The following is a 19,539-nucleotide window of genomic DNA, read 5'->3' as shown; positions in this document are numbered from 1 at the left end:
ATTTGAGGAATGTTTGTTTCAACATACACCAAGTGTCTGAAACATATTTTCCTGTTGTCAGAAAGTCCTGAACTGCATGGTTATGGGTGAGGGTGTAGGATGGAGAGAGGGTGGGTTCCGCCCTGAGTGTTTGCACTGAGAAGGCTGAGGTTAAGATGACCCTGAACTTCAGGCTCTCCTGGACTGCAGAGTGAACCTATTTCAAAAGGAAGGAAGGATGGACGGACGGACAACGGGCTGCAGGAGTGGGTCAGAGGCTAAGAGCACATACTGCTCTTCCAGAGGACCTGGATTCATTTCCCAGCACCCATGCCAGCCAGCTCACCGATCCTTCTGGTTTCCAAGGGCACCCACACATCATAGTCACATAAATACAAAATAAAGTAAACCAAAGCAAGTCTTTTTAAGAAAAACAAAATAAAACCAATAAACAAAACAAATGACAGCGTCTCTAGGCAGTGGTGGCACACTTTTTACCCCAGCACTTGTGAGTCAGTGACAGGTGGATCTCTGTGAGTTTGAGGCCAGCCTGGTCTACACAGAAAAAAAAAAAACGCCACACCACCAAAAAAAGTGACAACTGCTTCACTCTTCACTTCTTACCCAAGTGGCCAATCAGCTCTCAGGCTCGGGGTGTGGCTCACTGTAGAGTTCCTGTCTAGAATCCACCAGTGAGGAGTTGAAGGCATGGCTCGGTGTAGTTTTGAACTGCCTGTACCGGCTCTTGGCTTCCATCTCCAGCCCACATCAAGATGTGGGAAAACGGATTACACTGTCATGACTCTGGGACTGATTTATGAGGGTTTGGTAAATTCAGTTCAGGTTATGAGGGTTTGGGAGGTGTATTCCTTTTCCAAGAAGAAGAAAAGAAGAAATAATTGTATGTGTGTATGCTGGTACTGACCAGGCACCAGCTCTCCCTCCATTCAAGTGGAGGCCAGCTTTGCTCTGCTTTCCAGAAGCTGCGGTAGGCGGTAGGGATGCTGCATTTCTCCACTAGCGTGTGCCATCCACTGATTAGAAGGTACTTGACAGACAGGGGCCACAGAAGGGTCAGAGGAGTGGCCAGAAGCGGCAGGTAACTCCCGTCCATGTCAGCTACAAGGTGGGGTTCAGCTAAACTGAGGTTGTAGTCTTTTGTTTCCGGTTGTCTAGTGTGTGCACCTACCCCTGCCTGCGTGCAGGTCAGAGGGCTCCAGGGGAGCTAGCTCAGTCAGGCCTTCAGGGGAGCTAACTCAGTCAGGGCTCCAGGGGAGCTAACTCAGTCAGGCCTTCAGGGGAGCTAACTCAGTCAGGCCTTCAGGGGAGCTAACTCAGTCAGGGCTCCAGGGGAGCTAGCTCAGTCAGGCCTTCAGGGGAGCTAACTCAGTCAGGGCTCTAGGGGAGCTAACTCAGTCAGGGCTCCAGGGGAGCTAACTCAGTCAGGGCTCCAGGGGAGCTAACTCAGTCAGGGCTCCAGGGGAGCTAACTCAGTCAGGGCTCCAGGGGAGCTAGCTCAGTCAGGGCTCCAGGGGAGCTAACTCAGTCAGGGCTCCAGGGGAGCTAACTCAGTCAGGGCTCCAGGGGGGTGAACTCAGGTCTTCAGGCTTGGCAGCCAGCACCTTTACCAACTGAGCCATACTGAGCCTCACAGAGCCCTTTCAGAGTTAAAGAAGTCCAAATGTCATGCTCAATAAAGAGAAACGAAGTTGGTCGTAGTGATGCTGGCGTGGGAGGATGAGACAGGAGGCTCTTGTCTGAGAATATCCCCGGGGACCGAGTCTTCCTAGGTCTTAGGTTAGGAGTCCTGAGGGCTGAGGGAGGAAACAAACCTGAGGAGATGGAGGCCAAGGCTCTTTTCTCCTCGCTGGGGGGGGGGGGGGGGTTGCTCAGACACAGGTTAGGGGTGGCACTGTCCGTAACTGCTTAACTTCTGTGGGGTCTTTGACCGCTGCATGGCCATCGACCTCACTTAGTCCAGGCTGGATCCTGGCTGGAAGCTGGCCATACCTGTCTTTGCCTCTTGTTCCTCATGGCCATCCCTCCAGGCACAGATTGACCCAGGTTCGCACACAACACACATTACGCGTGGTATTTATGCCTCTCTACCCAGGGCCGCACAATTCCCATGGCAAACCCCTTTTTTAGGCATTCTAATGTAGTTCAACTTGTTCTCAAAACTCTGGAAGTAGCAGAGGATGACCTTGAACTAATCTTCCTGCCTCTACTCCTGAAGCGCTGGGATCACAGTCCTGTACAACCACGTCTGATTCATGTGATCCTCGAATGGAACCAAGGGCTCTCGGCATGCTAGTTAAGCACTCGGTCACCTGACTTCCAGCCCCTGCTCTGCCCTACCCTGCTCTTTGTGTGTGGTGTGTGTGTGAGAGAGAGAGGGGAGAGGGAAAGTCAGAGGTCAGAGGATTACAGGATCACTTTTGAGAATCCTCTCCTGTTGTTTCAGGTTCTAAAACTCAGGTCATGTCAGACAGACAGGCAGCAAGTTTCTTTCTGCTGAGCCATCTCACTACATGCCCTCTGTCTTGTTTTATCTTTTAGACAGGGTTTTTTCTGTGTAGCTCTAGCAATCTTGAACTCTGTGTAGACCTGGATGGCCTCGAACTTAGAGATCTGCGTGCCTCTGCCTCCCGAGTGATGATGAGAGGCTGCACCCAGTTTCCCTTGCCTTTTTACTTTAAATTTGTATTATTTATTTTAAATGTTTCCTTTATGTACTTTATGTTTATGGGTGTTTTGTCTGCGTGTATGTCTGTGTGTACTTGCCTGGTGCTTCTCAGCACCGGAACTGGAGTTAACAGGTAATTGTGAGCTGCCATGTGGGTGCTGGGGACCAAAGCTGGGTTGTCGGAAGAGTAAACCTGCTCTTAATTGCTGAGTCGTCTGTCTCTCCAGTGCCTCCCTTTGTGGACAGGGTCTCACATGTGTGGCTCTGGCTGCCCACAAACTTGCAAGAATAAAAATAAAATAAAATAAAATAAAAGGTGGTGGCGCACGCCTTTAATCCCAGCATTTCGGCGGCAGAGGCAATTGGATCTCTGAGTTCGAGGTCGGCCTGGTCTACAGAGCGAGTTCCAGGACAGCCAGAGCTACACAGAGAAACCCTGTCTCTCCAAAAAAGTCGGTAGTAGTAGGGGGCATCTTGGCTCATGCCTTTAACCCATGCTAGCACTAAGGAAGCAGAGGCAGGTGAATTTCTGTCAGTTCAAAGCCAGTCTTTTCTGTATAGTGAGTTCCAGACTAGCTAGATCTACATAATGAGACATAATGAGTCTAAACAAACAAAACTGCCCCTTATAAAAAAAAAAAATTCAGACAAGCCCACAGACTCAAAAAACAACACAACAAAACTTGGCAGTGACCTGTTACAGCCTGCAAGTGTGGTACCATGTTCCCTGCATCCCTGTAGCCACGTGAGTAGTGGTTGTCTCAAACCCAAGAGGAACCTCATAACTAGGGCAGGTTGGCAATGCCTGTGACCCCAGCACTCAAGCAGCTAAGGAAGTAGGGTCTGGAGTTCAAGACCAGCCTGGACTACATTTTCCTAAAAACAGTGACAAGGTGGGAGAGGTCTCTCAGCATGTAAAGGCACCTGCAGCAAAGCCTGAAGACCTGAGTTCATCCCTGTGACTTCTACAAGTGAGCTGTGACTTGTGTGTGTGTGTGTGTGTGTGTGTGTGTGTGTGTGTGAGATCTGAGTTCATCCCTGTGACTTCTACAAGTGAGCTATGGCCTGCGTGTGTGTGTGTGTGTGTGTGTGTGTGTGTGTGTGTGTGTGTGAGATCTGAGTTCATCCCTGTGACTTCTACAAGTGAGCTATGGCCTGCGTGTGTGTGTGTGTGTGTGTGTGTGTGTGTGAGATCTGAGTTCATCCCTGTGACTTCTACAAGTGAGCTGTGACCTGTGTGTGTGTGTGTGTGTGTGTACATACAAATGCCAAAATAAATAAAAACAGAGGCAGGAGTATGGCAGAGGAGTTGCTCTTCTAGAGAGGACCCAGGTTCAAGCCTCAGTACCCGCATGGCAGCTCACAACCCTTTTTAGTCCCAGTTCCTGGGGACCCTAAGGCCTCTTTTAGCCAGGACAGGCCAGGGCAAGCACAGGGTATACAGGCATACATGTAGGCAAAACACTCATGGACACACAGAAATACAAAACTTTAAAAATAAGAAATTGTTCCCCTGGGGGCTGGAAAGATGGCTCAGAGGTTAAGAGCACTGGCTGCTCTTCCGGAGGTCCTGAGTTCAATTCCCATCACCCACATGGTGGCTCTCAGCCATCTGTGAGGAGATCTGGCGTCCTCTTCTGGTGTGCAGGCATACATGCAGACAGAACAGTATATACATAATACATAATCAAGTCAGTTTCCTCTTTAAAAAGAGAGGAATTGTTCTCCCTGAACAACTCGGCCTCGCCTGTTCTTCAGTCTGACTCCCTGCGTCTGTGAGGGCAACGCTGGCTTTACCCCACTCTCCTTGCAAAATCCTTTGGCTCAGCTTCAAAATCTATTGTTGCCACTGACTGCCACCGACTGCATTGCAGCCATCCTGCCCTCCACCAGCCAGCCTCGGGCTCTTGTGCTCACACTAGTTATTGTTGCAGCTGTTGAGGCAATCTTGTAGTCCAGGCTGGCTTTGATCTCACTAGGTTGCCGAGGATGGCTTCGAACTCCCGATCCTTCCCCTTCACCTCTTAATTACTGCCGGGTACTCCTGGGTTCTCCATTCTCTTTTTATTTATTTGTTTGTTTTGAGACGAGGTCATGCTAAGTTAGTTGCCCAATGAGGTTTTGAAGTCCCTTTATAGCCTAAGCAGGCTCTGAATTAATGTGTGCATGTCTCATGGACTTGTGTGGGAATCAGGGAGCGCTCCGCGGGGGTCGATTTGCTCTTCCCACGCAGGTAGGGGAGATTGAACCCAGGTAGTTATGCTTGATGGCAGGCAAGAACTTTACAGCTGGGTCCTCCCAGCTTATTTTCTTAAATCAACTATAAAACATGAGACTAAATAAAGGCAGCCCACTGCCCAGGGCATTTGTTACAGTTGACAGACATCAAAGCTTGCAGTAAGTGCTGGGAGGGCCCAAATAAAATTTGGTGAAAGTAGTGTGTGGATCATCCAGCCAGACATGGTGGACTACAAGTAGGTTTCCTTGTTTAAAGGCAAAGGAGAGCTTGTCCTAGCACACGGGGGTGACAGCCATGTGTGGTGGTGCACACCTCCAGTATAGGGGGTGACAGGAGGCTCCGGCCTTCGAGGTCAGCCTGGGCTACGTAAGCTAACATTTAAGTAGATAGATACGCCAAGCACTTATCATAGTAATCAATCTGAGCTCAGGTACTCTAAGGCTAGGTAATATCACAGGTGAAAAACGAAGAAATACCACTGCTCAGTCCTTTCAGATCAAGGAACCTGGGGGGAAGGCACAAGGGGCGGTGGGCGTGCCCACGGCGAACGGGCTCCCCGCTAGGCCGGCTCTCCAGATTCCGCCCAGGCCGCGCGAAGCCCGCTGGGAGTTGTAGTCCTGTACGCACCTTGCCACGTCACCGCCTCCCAGACGCAGGGACTCGGTTGCTTTCTCGCATCCACCCCTCGCCCTATTGGTAGGTCCCGTCGCGCCGCCCATTAGTCTACCGCCTTGTGTCCCCCAGCAGGAGGACTTGGTATCGTCCCACCAACCCGAACTCCGTTGCCCAGTTCCAGGCTCTCCCTCCCGCCGTTCCCAAACCTGCAGTCGCCCCTCTGACGTTGGTACGCGCCAGCCACACCCCCTCCCGGCCCTCCCTGAGCGCGTCTCCCCCCCCGCCCAGCCCGTTGGTTTGCGCCGGCTCCCCCTCCCGTCCTCCGTTGGTTGCAGCCGGGCTCCCCCGCTCGCCGCAGTGGTTCGGCCGCGGCGACCCCTCAGCGGCGCGTCCCCCGCTGCCGCGGTCCCGCTCCGCGTCTTCCCGGAGCCGCGATCCCGCGCCTGTCGGTCGGCGGAGCCCTAGCCCCCCGCGAGGCCCGCGGCCTCCCGCTCGCCATGGTCCGCCCGCGCCGCGCCCCGCACCGCTCCGGTGCCGGGGGCCCCCTCGGAGGTCGCGGCCGGCCGCCGCGGCCCCTGGTCGTGCGCGCTGTGCGCTCACGGTCCTGGCCCGCTGGCCCTCGAGGCCCGCAGCCCCCGCGGATCCGGGCCCGCTCGGCCCCTCCCATGGTGAGTCCCCGGGTCTGCTTCCAGAGCCTTCCACGCACGCCCCGCCCTGCCGCCCCTCCCCTGGCGGGAGCCTTTGTCCGCAGCGCCCACGGGTCTCCCGCGGGAGGGCGCACCCGGGGTCCCGGATCGGCCCTCGCTCGGCTCCCGGCTCTCCCCTTTGTTGCGCGGCGGCCTGGGCGGGGGGCGGGGTACGGGGGCGGGGCGGGTTCGAATTACCGCTGACCGCGCGGCCGGCTGCACGCGCGCGCGGGGGGCGCTTGGCGTGCGCGCTCGTTTTTTCCAATTGCAAACTTGGTCCTCGGGCTCCGGGTCTGGAAATACGCGAGGCGGCCGGCGGAGGAGCCCGGCGTGTGCACTCGGGCCCAGCTGTTGCTCGCGGGGGCGTTGTCTCCCGGGGCCAGATGGCGACTGTGGACAGTCCCTGCATTTGCGCGCCCGCCCGCCCGCCCCGCGGCGAGCCCAGACCTTAAGCCTTAAGGTAAACACTCAGCTCTGTAGGTTCGCGTGGCTGTCGCCTCGGCCCACACTAGAACGTGTGCGCACTTTCTAGAAACATTGAGGTTGTCTTGGGGAAAGAAAACTGCCCATTGTGATGGTTGACTCGTGGCCACACCTGCGCATGCCTGGCTCGGCTCTGACCACTTCAATGCCCTGTGACGACGTTGCCCTCAGCGGAGCTGAGGCGGGTTTGCCACTCGATCGGCTGCGGAACGCAGACACACCCCTCGTCGTAACGCAGCTTAGGCCTGAAGCTTTCCCTTAGCGTTTGACGCTACTCCTTGGGGTCCGAGATGGGTCCAGTCCCCACACGTGGCTTGGCTTGGCCATGCAGTGCGCAGCAAGTCAGGCACGCCTGGACACAGATTTAACTTCGGAGCCATGCTTAGCAGAGTCCCCAGTTTGCTTCTAGCGTGTTCCCCTGCTGTCCGCGGGGTGCAGGCAAAAGCACATCATAAGCAACGTAGTTTGGGATTTCGTCTGGGTCCTTAAGAATGTTTTTGCCTGATTTTCATTTAGGCCGGACTGTGTGTGGTGGTGCACGCACTGACTGACGCGTGTGGCCACGTGTAGTGTTGTCTCAAGGCACGTGTGCAGGCCAGGCAGCCCAGTGCCCCTTTGCTGTAATCCCGGGGGCTGGGTGCTGCAGGGCAGTCCTCATCACGAAGGCCCCCCTCAGCAGGGTTAACTGACGACCTAGGCTGGTCTACAACTTGAGACGCCGGGAGAACACTTTCTGGTTTGTCATCACGCAGGGTGTAAAGGCCTCTTGAGCTTAGAAAAGAGCAGCGGATTCCATCGCAGTTATCTGAAGGGTCTTCGGCCTGGAGCACGCACGGGTCTGTCTGTTCAAAGGCTGGTCCAGGACCCGCTTGTTTATTTGGAAATGTTTCAGCTGAAAAGAGTTTAGCTAGCACCCTGGGTGTGTGGAGGGGGGGGGGGGGCGGCTGCACTTGGCACCACCATGCAGCATTTATTCAGGTCAAACGATTTGGTACAAGGGAGCCTCTGGGAGTCTCCGATTTTTCTCCAGATTGGCCTTTTGACTTGGTTTCTGGTTGATGCCTCCTTGGCATCCTCAGGGAAGGCCATCCTTTGTGGGAGTCATCTCTTGGGGGTGACAGTGGCCTTAGGATGGCCCTGTGCACTGGGTCCCCAGATGCAGCTCACAGCCTTCTGACAGCTTGATCTAAGGGTGAGAATGCCGAAATGGTTGCTTTAAGGGCTTGACTGCGGGGGGAGGGATTGGGACCTGGAGTGTGCACCAGGGGACTGAGTCTGGACCTGAGGATGTCCCCTCTGGGAAGTATGGAGTGGCCTAGCTTTGAATGACCTGAGAATTGTCCCTTCTGCAGGAAGGAGCTCGAGTTTTTGGGGCCCTCGGGCCCATCGGGCCCTCCTCACCCGGGCTGACTCTTGGGGGACTTGCAGTGAATGAGCACCGGCTCAGCAACAAGCTGCTGGCCTGGAGTGGCGTGCTGGAGTGGCAGGAGGTGAGCCCGGCAGGGCCCTAACCCTGGGGCTGCTGGAGGTTACGGAGCCTGCGCACTGTGCTGAGTCCTCCACCCCTTCCTGCCTGCAGAAGCGGAGACCCTTCTCGGACTCCACAGCAAAGCTGAAGCGCACCCTGCCCTGCCAGGCCTACGTGAACCAGGGCGAGAACCTGTGAGTGTGGGAATGGGCAGAGCCTGGGGCAGCCTAGGATGCAGGGAATGGCTTCTGATGCACTCCCCACTGCAGGGAGACGGACCAGTGGCCCCAGAAGCTGATCATGCAGCTCATCCCACAGCAGCTGCTGGTGAGTCCATGGGACCGTGCGTGCCCCAGAACCTTGGCCCTGGGAATAACCCAAGCCCTGCCCCCAGAGCCAGACTCCCACCCCTGGAGCTCCCCATACTTGCCCTTGTCGTTCACAGACCACCCTGGGCCCCCTGTTCCGAAACTCTCAACTGGCTCAATTCCACTTCACCAACAGAGACTGTGACTCGCTCAAGGGCCTCTGCCGCATCATGGGCAACGGCTTCGTGAGTGGGGATGGGGCCCTGGGGGGGGGCCTAGTTCTGCCCTGTGATGGCTGTCTTTCTGTACCTCTTAAGTGGTTGTTTGTCTGTCTTAGGACCTTGGTGGGTGGTGTTGTGAAGCACCAGGCACGTGAGCCTGTTAGTTGGCCACAGTGCATGGTGCTCCGTCTCCTGCCTGAAATGAAGCCCAGCCGGCCTTGGTTCTTATGGCTGTGTGTGTGTTGTGTTGTGTAGGTGTGGGTGTGTATGTGTGGTGTGGTTGTGTGTGTGGTATGTGTGTGGTTTTGTGTATGTGGTATGTATGTGTGTGGTGTGGTTGTGTGTGTGGTGTGTGTGTGGTTTTGTTCATGTGTGTGTGTGGTGTGTGTATGTGTGGTTTTGTTTATGTGTGTGGTGTGTGTGTGTATGTGGTGTGGTTGTGTGTGTGGTATGTGTGTGGTTTTGTGTATGTGTGGGGTGTGGTTGTGTGTGTGTGGTTTTGTGTGTGTGTGGGGTGTGGTTGTGTGTGTGTGGTGTGGTTGTGTGTGTGTGGTTTTGTGCATGTGTGTAGTGTGTTGTGTATGGTGTGGTTGTGTGTGTGTTGTGTGTGTGGTGTGTGTAGTTGTGTGTGTGTGGGGGGGTGTGGAAGTGGTTGGTGGTGTCCTTGTCATCTGGTGGCCAGCCCCTACCGTTACGGGCCCATTCTGAGGTCCCTGGAATGTAGCGGGTGGCAGGGCAGGGTGGGAGGAGGTCACCATGCATGCAGGGGAGTAGACTCTAGACTTGTCCTCAGCTCTGCTGTAGGTTGGTCTGCTCCTCCCATTTGGCCACCTCTAAGGATGTGTCCCTTTTCTGGGCCCCACAGACTGGGACATGTGAGGCCACAACCTTGTGCCAGCAGCAGCTCTGGGATAGTATCCTGGAGCTGGGCCCGAGGCCTGGAGAATTAGCTCCAAAGGCTGGCCAATGCGGTACAGGTTCTTGTCCATCCCGGCACAGGGTGGGGTGGCCTGTGTGTCGTCCCCCGTTGGAGAGGGACTGGCCCCTCAGCTGGTGCCCTGTAGTTGTAGCTGCGTGGCAGTCAGTGTATGCTGTTGCTGTCTTACAGGTGGGAAAACTGGGCTCCTCAGATGGGAGGTGGCTTGCCGTGGGTGCACAGCAGCCTGGCCTACCTACCGCCTGTTCGAGAGCTTAGGGATTGGTTTTTGTTTTTATGGCGTGTGTGATGTGCATGCCTGGTACTGCAGACACAGAAGAGGGCGTCAGATCCCATGGGACTGTGTGGAAGATTGTGAACTGGGAACCAAACCTTGGTCCAAACAAGAACAGCCAGTTCTCACTGCTGAGCCTTCCTCCAACCCCTGGCACCTGCAGCCCGCAGCCAGGCTGGGGTCATGGACACACACACACACACACACACACCCATAGAGGTCCTTAGCTCCCACCTGTCCTGCCTTATAAGTCAGGGACTGAGGAGGAGGAGGCTGGGGTCATGGACACACACACACACACACACACACACACACACACACACACACACACACCCATAGAGGTCCTTAGCTCCCACCTGTCCTGCCTTATAAGTCAGGGACTGAGGAGGAGGAGATTGACCTGCTCTTGGGAAGCCTTGCTTGAGCTGTGCTGTGGTGACCCTGGCCTGTCCAAGCAGCTCAGATGCTCAGTGTGGAGGACAAGGCCCTGATCTGCAGCCCTGTCCCCACAGGCGGGCTGCATGCTCTTCCCCCACATTTCCCCGTGTGAGGTGCGCGTGCTCATGCTCCTGTACTCCTCTAAGAAGAAGATCTTCATGGGCCTCATCCCCTATGACCAGAGTGGCTTTGTCAATGCCATACGGCAGGTCATCACCACCCGCAAACAGGTGTGCCAGCTGGCCCCACGGTTTGGAATACAGTCAGCATTTGACGGGTGTGGGGTGCCGTGTGAGGAGGCAGTGCACTTCCCGACAGGGCTTGGAGGGAAGAGTAGCTTTACAGGCTTTGAAAGGGACAGGGGACAACCAGGGGGTGGGTCCCGGGTGAGGCCTCTGGAGGGTGACCGTGTGTCCTGGCACCTGGCCAGAATGTCGATGGCCGCCTCCTGCTAGCTGCTAAAGGTCTTGGGTCATTTAGGAGCACAGGATGTTGGTGGTGAGGACCAGTCTGTGGCCTGCTGGGGTTGTGGCCAGGGCTGCCTGCCGGCAGCTTATTGGTGTCCTGTCCACAGGCTGTGGGCCCTGGAGGCGTGCACTCTGGACCCGTTCAGATTGTCAACAACAAATTCTTGGCATGGAGTGGTGTCATGGAATGGCAGGAGGTGAGCTGCGGTGCTGTGGGGGCTGGCGGCCCTCCCCCACCTCCCCTGAAGTAACCTCTTGCTCTGCCCCAAAGCCCAGGCCTGAGCCCAATAGCCGGTCCAAGCGATGGCTGCCATCCCACGTCTACGTGAACCAAGGGGAGATCCTGTAAGTGGGTGGGGCTGGGGGTGGGCAGGCACAAAGGCAGTGGCGGCCCTGTGGGTGGACCTGTGACTAACCTGACGTCTGGTATGGCAGGAGGACAGACCAGTGGCCGAGGAGGCTCTTCATGCAGCTCATCCCACAGCAGTTGCTGGTGAGGGTGCAGGGGTGCCAGGCTGGGCGCGGGCGGGCGGGCAGAGCTGCTGCCTGGCTCGCACACAGAGCTAGGGTTGCACACAGTGTCCCCGGCCTTCCCGCAGACCACCCTGGTGCCACTGTTCCGGAACTCACGCCTGGTGCAGTTCCACTTCACGAAGGACATGGAGACTCTCAAGAGCCTGTGCCGGGTCATGGACAATGGCTTCGTGAGTGCCGGGCAGCCAGAGACGGGCTCCTTACTGCGTGTAGAAGCTGTCTGGGGTGGGCCTACCGCCTGCTACACAATCACATGTTCAGTCCCCCGCAGCCCTCACGCCCTGACTGACTGGTGGCCTCTCCTTACATAGACACACTGTTCTAGCAGGGCCCGTAGCTAGAGAGGGCCCGCCTTCTAACAGTCCCCCATGCCTGCTTAGCACAAGACTGCCAACCACACTGCAAGCCGTTGAGCTCGGCCCAGAATTCCCAGGGTAATTGGGGGCCTGTAGCTCCCAAGGTCCTCATCTTCCAGCTCTGGGGCTTTAGTTTCCATTTGTGAGCAGGTGATCGCTGAGCTGCCCGGGGTGGGGCCACATGCCTGCCTGGCAGCCTTGGATCCCTGGGATCTGCTTGTAGGGGTCCAGTTGTTGCCTGGTAGGTCAGCTGTGGCTGAGGGCGTGGCTAAGTGAGCGCCCGCCTGACTCGGGCCTGCTGTTAGGCGGGCTGCGTGCACTTCTCCTATAAGGCCTCCTGCGAGGTGCGCGTGCTCATGCTCCTGTACTCCTCGGAGAAGAAGATCTTCATCGGCCTCATCCCGCATGACCAGAGCAACTTTGTCAACGGCATCCGCCGCGTCATTGCCAACCAGCAGCAGGTCCTACAGAGAAGCCTGGAGCAGGAGCAGCAGCAGCGAGGGGTGAGGTGACCCTGCCATGCGTTTGCTCACGGGCCCTGCCTGTGGCTTCCCACTTCTGAAACCTCCCCTGGCTTCTCTCTCTGCAGATGGGTGGCTAGCGGACTCCCAGGCTGGGCAGGCCACAGTCCCAGACGAGGCCCAGCGGAGACTGGTGAGCAGCATTTCTTTCCGGAAGCAGCGGGGTGGCCCTGACATGAGGCACTGCCTTCTGGGACCTGTGTCCCTGGCAAGGTATGGGTGCCAGGGCCTTAGGGGTAGGGTGCAGTCTCACCAGTAGAAGCCACCCCCTTCTACTGCCTCCCAGGTCAGATGCTTCTGAGCAGGGGCTCCTGGGGACTGTACCTGCCCAGCAACCTGGAGAACAGCGTCCTGAGGTCTCTAAGGATGGTCCTTGCCCTTGTATGTTTCCCTAATAAAGCCTTTAAGCCCACACGCTGTCTGCTGACTCTGTGCCCAGTGCAAGATGGTTACGTCCGGAGGTCACACACAGTGAGTGGGTCCACCCCATGTGCAGAGCTGCTGAGTCGGGCAGTTTGGGGGATGCGTGCCATTAAATGACCATCTCTGAGTAGGTGGAAAGGTAGGTTCGTCGGGGTCGGGCTACATGACAGTCTTTCTTTGGTTAATTTAATCTATCGTACCTGATCAAACTCACAACTGGGTTCTGACACCTGTTGCTAACCCCCACCACAAAACGGGCCTGGCTGCTCAAGTCCCCAGGCCAAGCGTGCTGGGTGCACAAGAGCCCGTTTGTAACCCAAGTTCAGAGAGCCGTGGCAGGCTTGTCTCCCACATTCCCAGCAAGGTGGCCATGAGCAGAGTAGCAGCAGTGTTTATTCCGGCTCAGCCCTCTAAGAACTGGCAGTACAGCCGCTGTCGTGCGGGGTCTGCGTGCGTCCGCAGTCGGAACGGGATCTGAAGGATCTCCTGGAATCCCTCGGTCAGCATGGGTGGCTCAAACTGCTTCCTGTGGGGGCGAGTTAGGGAGGGTGAGGCTCCGCACCCCCTGCCCCAGTCTCCTGCGCCCTCCAGTCTCCCAGAGCCCCTGAACCTGTAGCTGAACATGACCATGTCTGACACTGGTGCGTGCGAGGGGTCCGTCATCTCTCGAAACTGCAAACAGAGGCACGGAGGTCAGGGCATGGGCTTACATGAGGGGCAAGGCCTGGAGAGCGGCTTACCCTGTTGTTGTGGCGAGCCTGCTCTAGCGTAGCACGGAAGCTGAAGCACCGGCAGGGCACACCTGCCTCTCTGGCACACTGGATGTACCTGTGGAGGACGCAAGTGCGGCTGTCACAGCCACCCGGCACTCAGTGCCCCCCCACCCGGCACTCGGCGCCCACCCGGCACTCGGCGTCCCCCCACCCGGCACTCAGAGCCCCCGGCACTCGGCGCCCCCCACCCGGCACTCAGTGCCCCCCCCCGCACTCCGCCCCCACCCGGCACTCGGCGCCCCCCCCCCCCCGCACTCAGCGCCCCCCCCCACACCCTGGGGGAAGGTACCTGGCCCGACTGGGGACATCTGGATTCGTATTGTCAATCACAACTCGCTTCCCCTGCCTCAGTGCCGCCTGGCATGAACTCACACAGCGCTGCCACGACCCCAGTGTGTCCTATGGGACCTAGGACAGGTCACACGTTGTTCTGGGGACCCCGGTCCCCAGAACTGTGCTGGGGGGGGCAGCCCTACTCACCCTGTTTACATGGACATAGCCAGCTGACACCAGGTGCTCCTGCACGAAGGTGGACTTGCCGGCTGTGGGAGCAGTGTGGCCATCAGCTGGTGTCTAGGACACACATGACTGCCAAGGGGAAGCAGAGCCTGGGCCGTGGTATCTCACCCCCAGGGAATCCTACTGTGACCACCACCTCCGGGTTGGGGCTGAGGAGGAAGCTGGACTCTGGGACGTAGAGGGGCCCCGCGCTGGAGACGGTCCTCTGGCAGGAACAAAGGGGAGGGATGGTATAAGCCTGGGGAGCCAGGCAAGGGCCTCTCCCCCCTTTCCCTCTGGGCCTCACCGGGTCAAAAGCTGGAAGCTCAAAGCCCGCTGCTGGCCACTTCAAAAAGAACTCCTCCGGAGTGGCAAAGGGCAGGCCGATGTTAAGGGCAAACTGGGCAGAGACAGGTCAGAAGAGTGGAGAGCTGCAGCAGGGGTGGTGGCTAGGGCGGGCCATGGGCTGGGACGACGGGGGCACCACGATGCCACCCACTTACCAGGCGGTCTGCGCAGGAGAAGTCTTTCTTCTTTTTTCCTGGTGCCCAGTTGGCTGGGCGCCCTGCTGCATCTGTAAGAGGAGGGGGAGCCTGTATGCCACTGAGCTCAGAGAAGGTTCCTGACAACCCCAGGGAGCTGCTCCTCTTACCTCCCACGAACACACTGTCACCAATGGAAATGGGCACGCCCTCGTTGGCCTGCAAAAAGATGCAGTGAGAAGCCCCTCCAGGACTTTGCTGCCAAATGTCCCGCCTGCTCCCCCGGTGGCCTGCAGGGAGCAGACATCCCAGCACCCCACAGCAGCCCTGACTACCTGCTCTTCCAACACCCCACAGCAGCCCTGACTACCTGCTCTTCCAACTTGGATCGTGGCCTTAATCAGGGTCTGCCTGGACCTGTAATGCTCTCACCCTTGGGCCACTGCCGTCTCAGACAATTCCCCAGGCCCCTGACACCTGCCAGGCTCTCCCATCAGCCACGAGCATCTCTGCTCAGCCAACACTGCTTCGGGCCTCTCAGGCTGCATCGGCGCCTGCCCCCCTAGGTCTCTCCCAGTGCACGCTGTGCAAGAGCCCTGACCTGCAACTTCTCTGCTAGTCTGCTCTTCAGGGACTGGGAGTGCTGGTCTCGCAGATGGTAAGGACCAGGGAGGGCAGCAGGTCATGAGGGGCGGGGCTGGGAAGGGCCACACAGGAGGGGGAAGGACACTCACCTGCCCCTGCAGATGGTCCCACATGCCGCTCACTGGCTTTCGGTTTAGGCCTGCATGTGTTGCCACCAGCACCTATGGAGGCGGCCAAGTTACACCGTCCTCGGTGCTGAGGGCCTCCAAGGTCATTTCTGTCAGCATAACCCCAGGCAAGGCCTCCATTCCACACCTCGGCATGTTCTCTCTGGGTCCCTGCCCCACACAGCCCCCCCCCCAGTGTCCCTTCTGGCTGTACCTGAAATGGGACCCCCAGCTTCTCCAACACAGCCTCCACCTTGGCCTTGAACACCTCTGCTGGCAGCTTCCCTCGCCCAATGCCCATTTGGTTGGTGAAGATTACCAGCTGGGGATAGACAAGGACACACTGGGGCCCCCTCCCCACAGCTCAGCATGAACTCTACACAAACTTGTATGTATGTGTCCATGCACACATAGGCCCCCATGCCTTAGCTCTTGGCAGCTAGAGAATATCCATGCACACACCCACATACCTTGTAGCCCTCAGCATCCAGCTCCTGGAGCTTCTTTGGAATCCCTGGGTACAGAATCCTAAGGTTGGTGGGAAGTAGCAATGACATGTAGCCTACGGGACCTGAGCTCCCATCCCAGCCTCCTGCCATGTCCCACCTCACCTCCAGTCACTAGGGCTAGTTGGGAAGACCTTTCCAGAACGAGTGGTGATGAGAGTCCCATCTAGGTCAAAGGCAGCCACCTGGAACACAGGGACAGCCCTACTGTCACCTCTGACCTTCCTCACAAGCCAGCTGACAGCAGCCTTTGACACTAGGGTCACCCTTAAAGCACTGAGGTAGGAAAGCAGTGCTTCATGCCCCTGTGCCCTCTGCTCCCCACTTTCCAGCCTTCAATGGCGACATGTGTCCCACCTCCCCTTTTCCCTGAGCATCTCCTTGGAGCATTATCGGCTCAGAAAGAGCAAATGTCTTTGTCGGAAGAGCTGGAAGGAAGATTCAGCGGTTAAGAGCACACAGGTGGTTCACAACTGCCTGTACCTCCAGCTCTAGGGAACCCAATGCTCTCTGGCCTCTGCAGGCATCTGTATGCATGTGGTACACATAAAATCAGGCAGACTCACATAAATAAATGAATAAAAACTTAAAATCAAAACTCACTGTTAGTTGTGTGCCCAACCAGGGACTGGACCCACACTTTCTGTGGCTTAATCATTTCAGACTGGCCCACATCCAAAAGAAGGTCTGATCATCACGGATTACAGGGCCTGATCTGTATCCTGCACCTCAGTGGTGACAGCCACCATTGGCATCGAAACAGTCTCTGCTCACAACAAAGAGCTGAGGCTCACAGACTTTGGTAAGATGAGCCCAGGGCTGCACAGCAAAATCTGGATTAAATGGCGTGACTGTGGCCTCACCTTGCCCCGTGGCTTTACCCCAGATGCCGTGAACACCAGTAACTTCTTTAAGCTCTCCCAGCCAGGGGATGATTTCCGTCCCCGCTTTTTCTGAGGCTCAGCATCCTCCGGGTCCACTGGATCCACCGGAAGAGTGCCCAGTGTCTGAGGCTCAGCGTCCCCCGGGTGCACTGTATCCACCGGAGGAGTGCATGGCGTATCGGGCTGGGACTCTGATGTGCTAATCTCTTCCCAACGCAGAGTCAGGGGGTATAGGCCATTGACCAGATACAGGATGTCCCCCAAGCTCAGGGAACCCGACAACCCTGGCTTCAACTCCTGGACCCCAACAGTTGATGGGTTAACACCCAGCTGCAGAGAAAGGAGGACTAGGGTTGGCCCCACCTCCTCAGGGAACGAACTCCAGCCTCCCCACCAATTCCAATACCCCATCTCCCAATCAGAACCTTAATCTCCCACCTATTCATTTCGTGCTACCAATCAGAACTTTGAAAGGTTACAGGCGTCCAGCCTGGCACAGTGGAAAAGGGAATACCTACCAACCTTCTAAAGGGCTGCGACCCATCCCAACCCCGTACCCCAAGTCCTTGCTACCCGTTGCTGAGACGCTGGTACCTGCTTCACTGCCACTGTCCGGGTCTCAGGGTCTGCAACCAGCTCCACTGAGGGTAAGGGGACGGAGTCAGGGTTTGCATTACGTATGGGGCGTGGCCAGCTACAGACTTCTTGAACTTCGGAGGAAGCACCCTCCCCCCCAACACAGGGCCTCAAGTAGCCCAGGGTAGCCTAGAAGTTGCCACACACTGGTGGCTGGCCTTAAACGTCTACCATTCAAGTGCCCGGATAACAGGTGTGTGTCGCCCCCGGCCCGAAACAGTTTACTTCTCGATGGGACCGGGATCAAGGTTTGCAGGGGCGAGTCCTTAAGATTGTCGGAGACCCGAGGGCTGCCCAGGGTGGGTTTGGGGTGTTTGCGTTTTTAATCTGCAGGGTCGGCACGGCCTGACCGATCCTGCCCAGAGACCGTCTCTCTGCCTGCCGTGAGCATCCTCCTCCCCCGGCGACAATCCCCCGGACCTGCTGTCCCTCCCCGAAAGCCCTGTCTAGCTCCTGGTCAGGCACCAGCGTCCCCGCAGCTCTGGCTGCCGCAGTTCCAGTCCCGCGCCCACCTTGGTTTCGGGAGCACTTCCGGTCCGTCACCTGGGTCAGGGGTCCCCGCCCGAGGACCAGGGCTTGGCCATCGGACGGCAGGAATATGGGGGGCGGGCCCCCGGCGGGGCTCTGCAGCCACAGGCGGCCCCGCGATGCCAGCTGCGACATGCCGGCCTGCGGCGGAGGAGAACCGAGTGGCTCGCTGCCCAGCTCACTTAGCAGCCGGCTCCGGCCCGCTACCGGAAGTCCTGCCTTCCACTGCAGCCGCCCCGGAAATCCGCCCTCGCCTGTGGGCGGGTTCAGCGTTTCCCAGGCTACCACCGCAGTTCCAGGAATTAGCTAGGGAAGATAGTTTTCACTTGGGGTCACCACGGAGTTCATTCCAAATCTCACCTCTGTTGTGGGAAAGACCGTCGGGAGGGTTGGCTCCTGCCATGGCGCATGCGCAGCTCCTGACCCGCGTGCGGCTGTGAGCCCGCGTGGTCCGTGGGCCCTAGGTCTCTACCGTGCTTTTACTTGGTTTTGTTTTGGTGAGATGGGGTCTCAGAATGTAGCTGTGTGCTTAAGCTTACTTCCTGGGTGTAGTGGCACACTTGTCCAATCCCAGCACTCATCGAGTTTGAGGTCAGACTGGTCTACATAACAAGCTCCAGGCCAGCCAGTACTACAGTGAGATCCAGTCCCCACCCCCTTTCCAGGTGAAGGCCTAATCAATGTCTACCGATAAAGACAGCCGAAATCTGATTCCATCAGAGACCACTCTGGAGGACCAGTGAATTTACTGGGGGTGCTACCTGAAAAGGCCACACCTATCCCACACAGGGGCTAGAAAATATAGCCTAGGCCACAGTCACAGCAGGGAACCCGGGTGAAGGTCCCATGGCCTTCCTTGCCCCCTCCTATGGGCGAAATCTGCTGTCAACAAGCCCAACTGGGCTTACCTTTCAGCACTGACGAATTACTTGGCTGGAATGTTACTCCACCACAACACTCTAGCTGGCCTCGAACTCTGAGAGATCTGCCTGCCTCCAGAGTGCTGGTATTAAAGGTGAACGCCACTACCGCCTCTAAGAAGTACTTGCTTCTAATGTCAGTATTTGAGAGGCAGAGGCAGGCAGATCTGAGTTCAGGGTCAGCTTGTTCTACAGTGCCAGCTCCAGGATAGTCAGAGAAAGCCTGTCTAGAAAAACAAAAACAAAAAAAATAACAAAACCAAAATAAGCACACACCACCATACCTGGTCATTGGTGGATTTGTTTGCTTTTTAATAAGGCATTTCTCTGTGTAGCCCTGGGTGTCCTGGAACTTGCTCTATAGACCAGACTGGCCTCAAAATAGTCCCACCTGCCCCTGCCTCCCAAGTGCTGGGAATAAAGGTGTGTGCTATGCCTGACTTTGGTTTCTTCTTGGAGGCAGGATTGAAGGTTGAAATTAACTCCTAAATCCATCTCCCTGTTTGAATGGTAGGTGTGCGCCACTGGGCGGGCCTTCACTCCTCTGAGACAGCAAAAGAAACAGACATTTGTCCCTAGTGTTTGAAGCCTGTGGCCCCACCACACTCTACCTTTGCCTCGATGATGCTGGGTTCTCTGCTGGACATGGTGGGGTAGGTGGGAAACCCTGCACAGAGACTAAGGATGCAGTCTGGGCCACAAAGTGAAACTGTCTCAAAAGGCAAAATAAAAGGGAGGCTACCCACAGGACTAGTTTGAAGGTGATAAACAGGCCACCCTCAACCCTCCCTTCAAACAGTGGGAGGTGGAGGTTCCCGGTCGGGCTCTCCACGCTCCCACCTTCATGCTTCTGAAAACCAGACTTTTCAGCTTAACCGGCTGGGAATGCTGCTCAAACCCCGAACTCTTTATTTGAGCCACAGCC

General features: G+C 56.9%; 2 protein-coding genes across 2 annotated transcripts; one reads left to right on the top strand and one right to left on the bottom strand.

Annotated features, from left to right (window-relative positions):
- The first annotated feature begins 5,842 nt into the window (after window positions 1-5,842).
- Window positions 5,843-12,624, top strand: Ptov1 (PTOV1 extended AT-hook containing adaptor protein). The gene is made up of 12 exons (XM_051174361.1): window positions 5,843-6,187; window positions 8,041-8,178; window positions 8,268-8,350; window positions 8,426-8,483; window positions 8,602-8,709; window positions 10,409-10,564; window positions 10,909-10,998; window positions 11,073-11,146; window positions 11,237-11,294; window positions 11,401-11,505; window positions 11,997-12,194; window positions 12,281-12,624. Exons 1-12 carry the CDS (start codon window positions 6,017-6,019, stop codon window positions 12,290-12,292), a joined length of 1,251 nt encoding a protein of 416 aa, XP_051030318.1. The 5' UTR covers window positions 5,843-6,016; the 3' UTR covers window positions 12,293-12,624.
- A 386-nt stretch (window positions 12,625-13,010) lies between these two features.
- Window positions 13,011-17,851, bottom strand: Pnkp (polynucleotide kinase 3'-phosphatase). The gene is made up of 16 exons (XM_051174360.1): window positions 17,679-17,851; window positions 17,125-17,171; window positions 16,510-16,860; window positions 15,752-15,831; window positions 15,611-15,668; window positions 15,355-15,462; window positions 15,123-15,194; window positions 14,559-14,607; window positions 14,410-14,480; window positions 14,214-14,306; window positions 14,036-14,132; window positions 13,889-13,950; window positions 13,698-13,807; window positions 13,376-13,463; window positions 13,246-13,307; window positions 13,011-13,161 (listed from the first exon to the last, which is right to left on the bottom strand). The coding sequence occupies exons 1-16, from the start codon at window positions 17,827-17,829 to the stop codon at window positions 13,038-13,040; spliced, it is 1,623 nt and encodes a 540-aa protein (XP_051030317.1). The 5' UTR covers window positions 17,830-17,851; the 3' UTR covers window positions 13,011-13,037.
- Between the last annotated feature and the right edge of the window lie 1,688 nt (window positions 17,852-19,539).

Source organism: Phodopus roborovskii, unplaced genomic scaffold (genome assembly GCF_943737965.1).
Source record: "Phodopus roborovskii unplaced genomic scaffold, PHOROB, whole genome shotgun sequence".
In the NCBI taxonomy this organism is placed as follows: domain Eukaryota; kingdom Metazoa; phylum Chordata; class Mammalia; order Rodentia; family Cricetidae; genus Phodopus; species Phodopus roborovskii.
The sequence above is the reverse complement of the archived record's forward strand: the minus strand, read 5'-3'. Positions and strand labels throughout refer to the sequence as shown.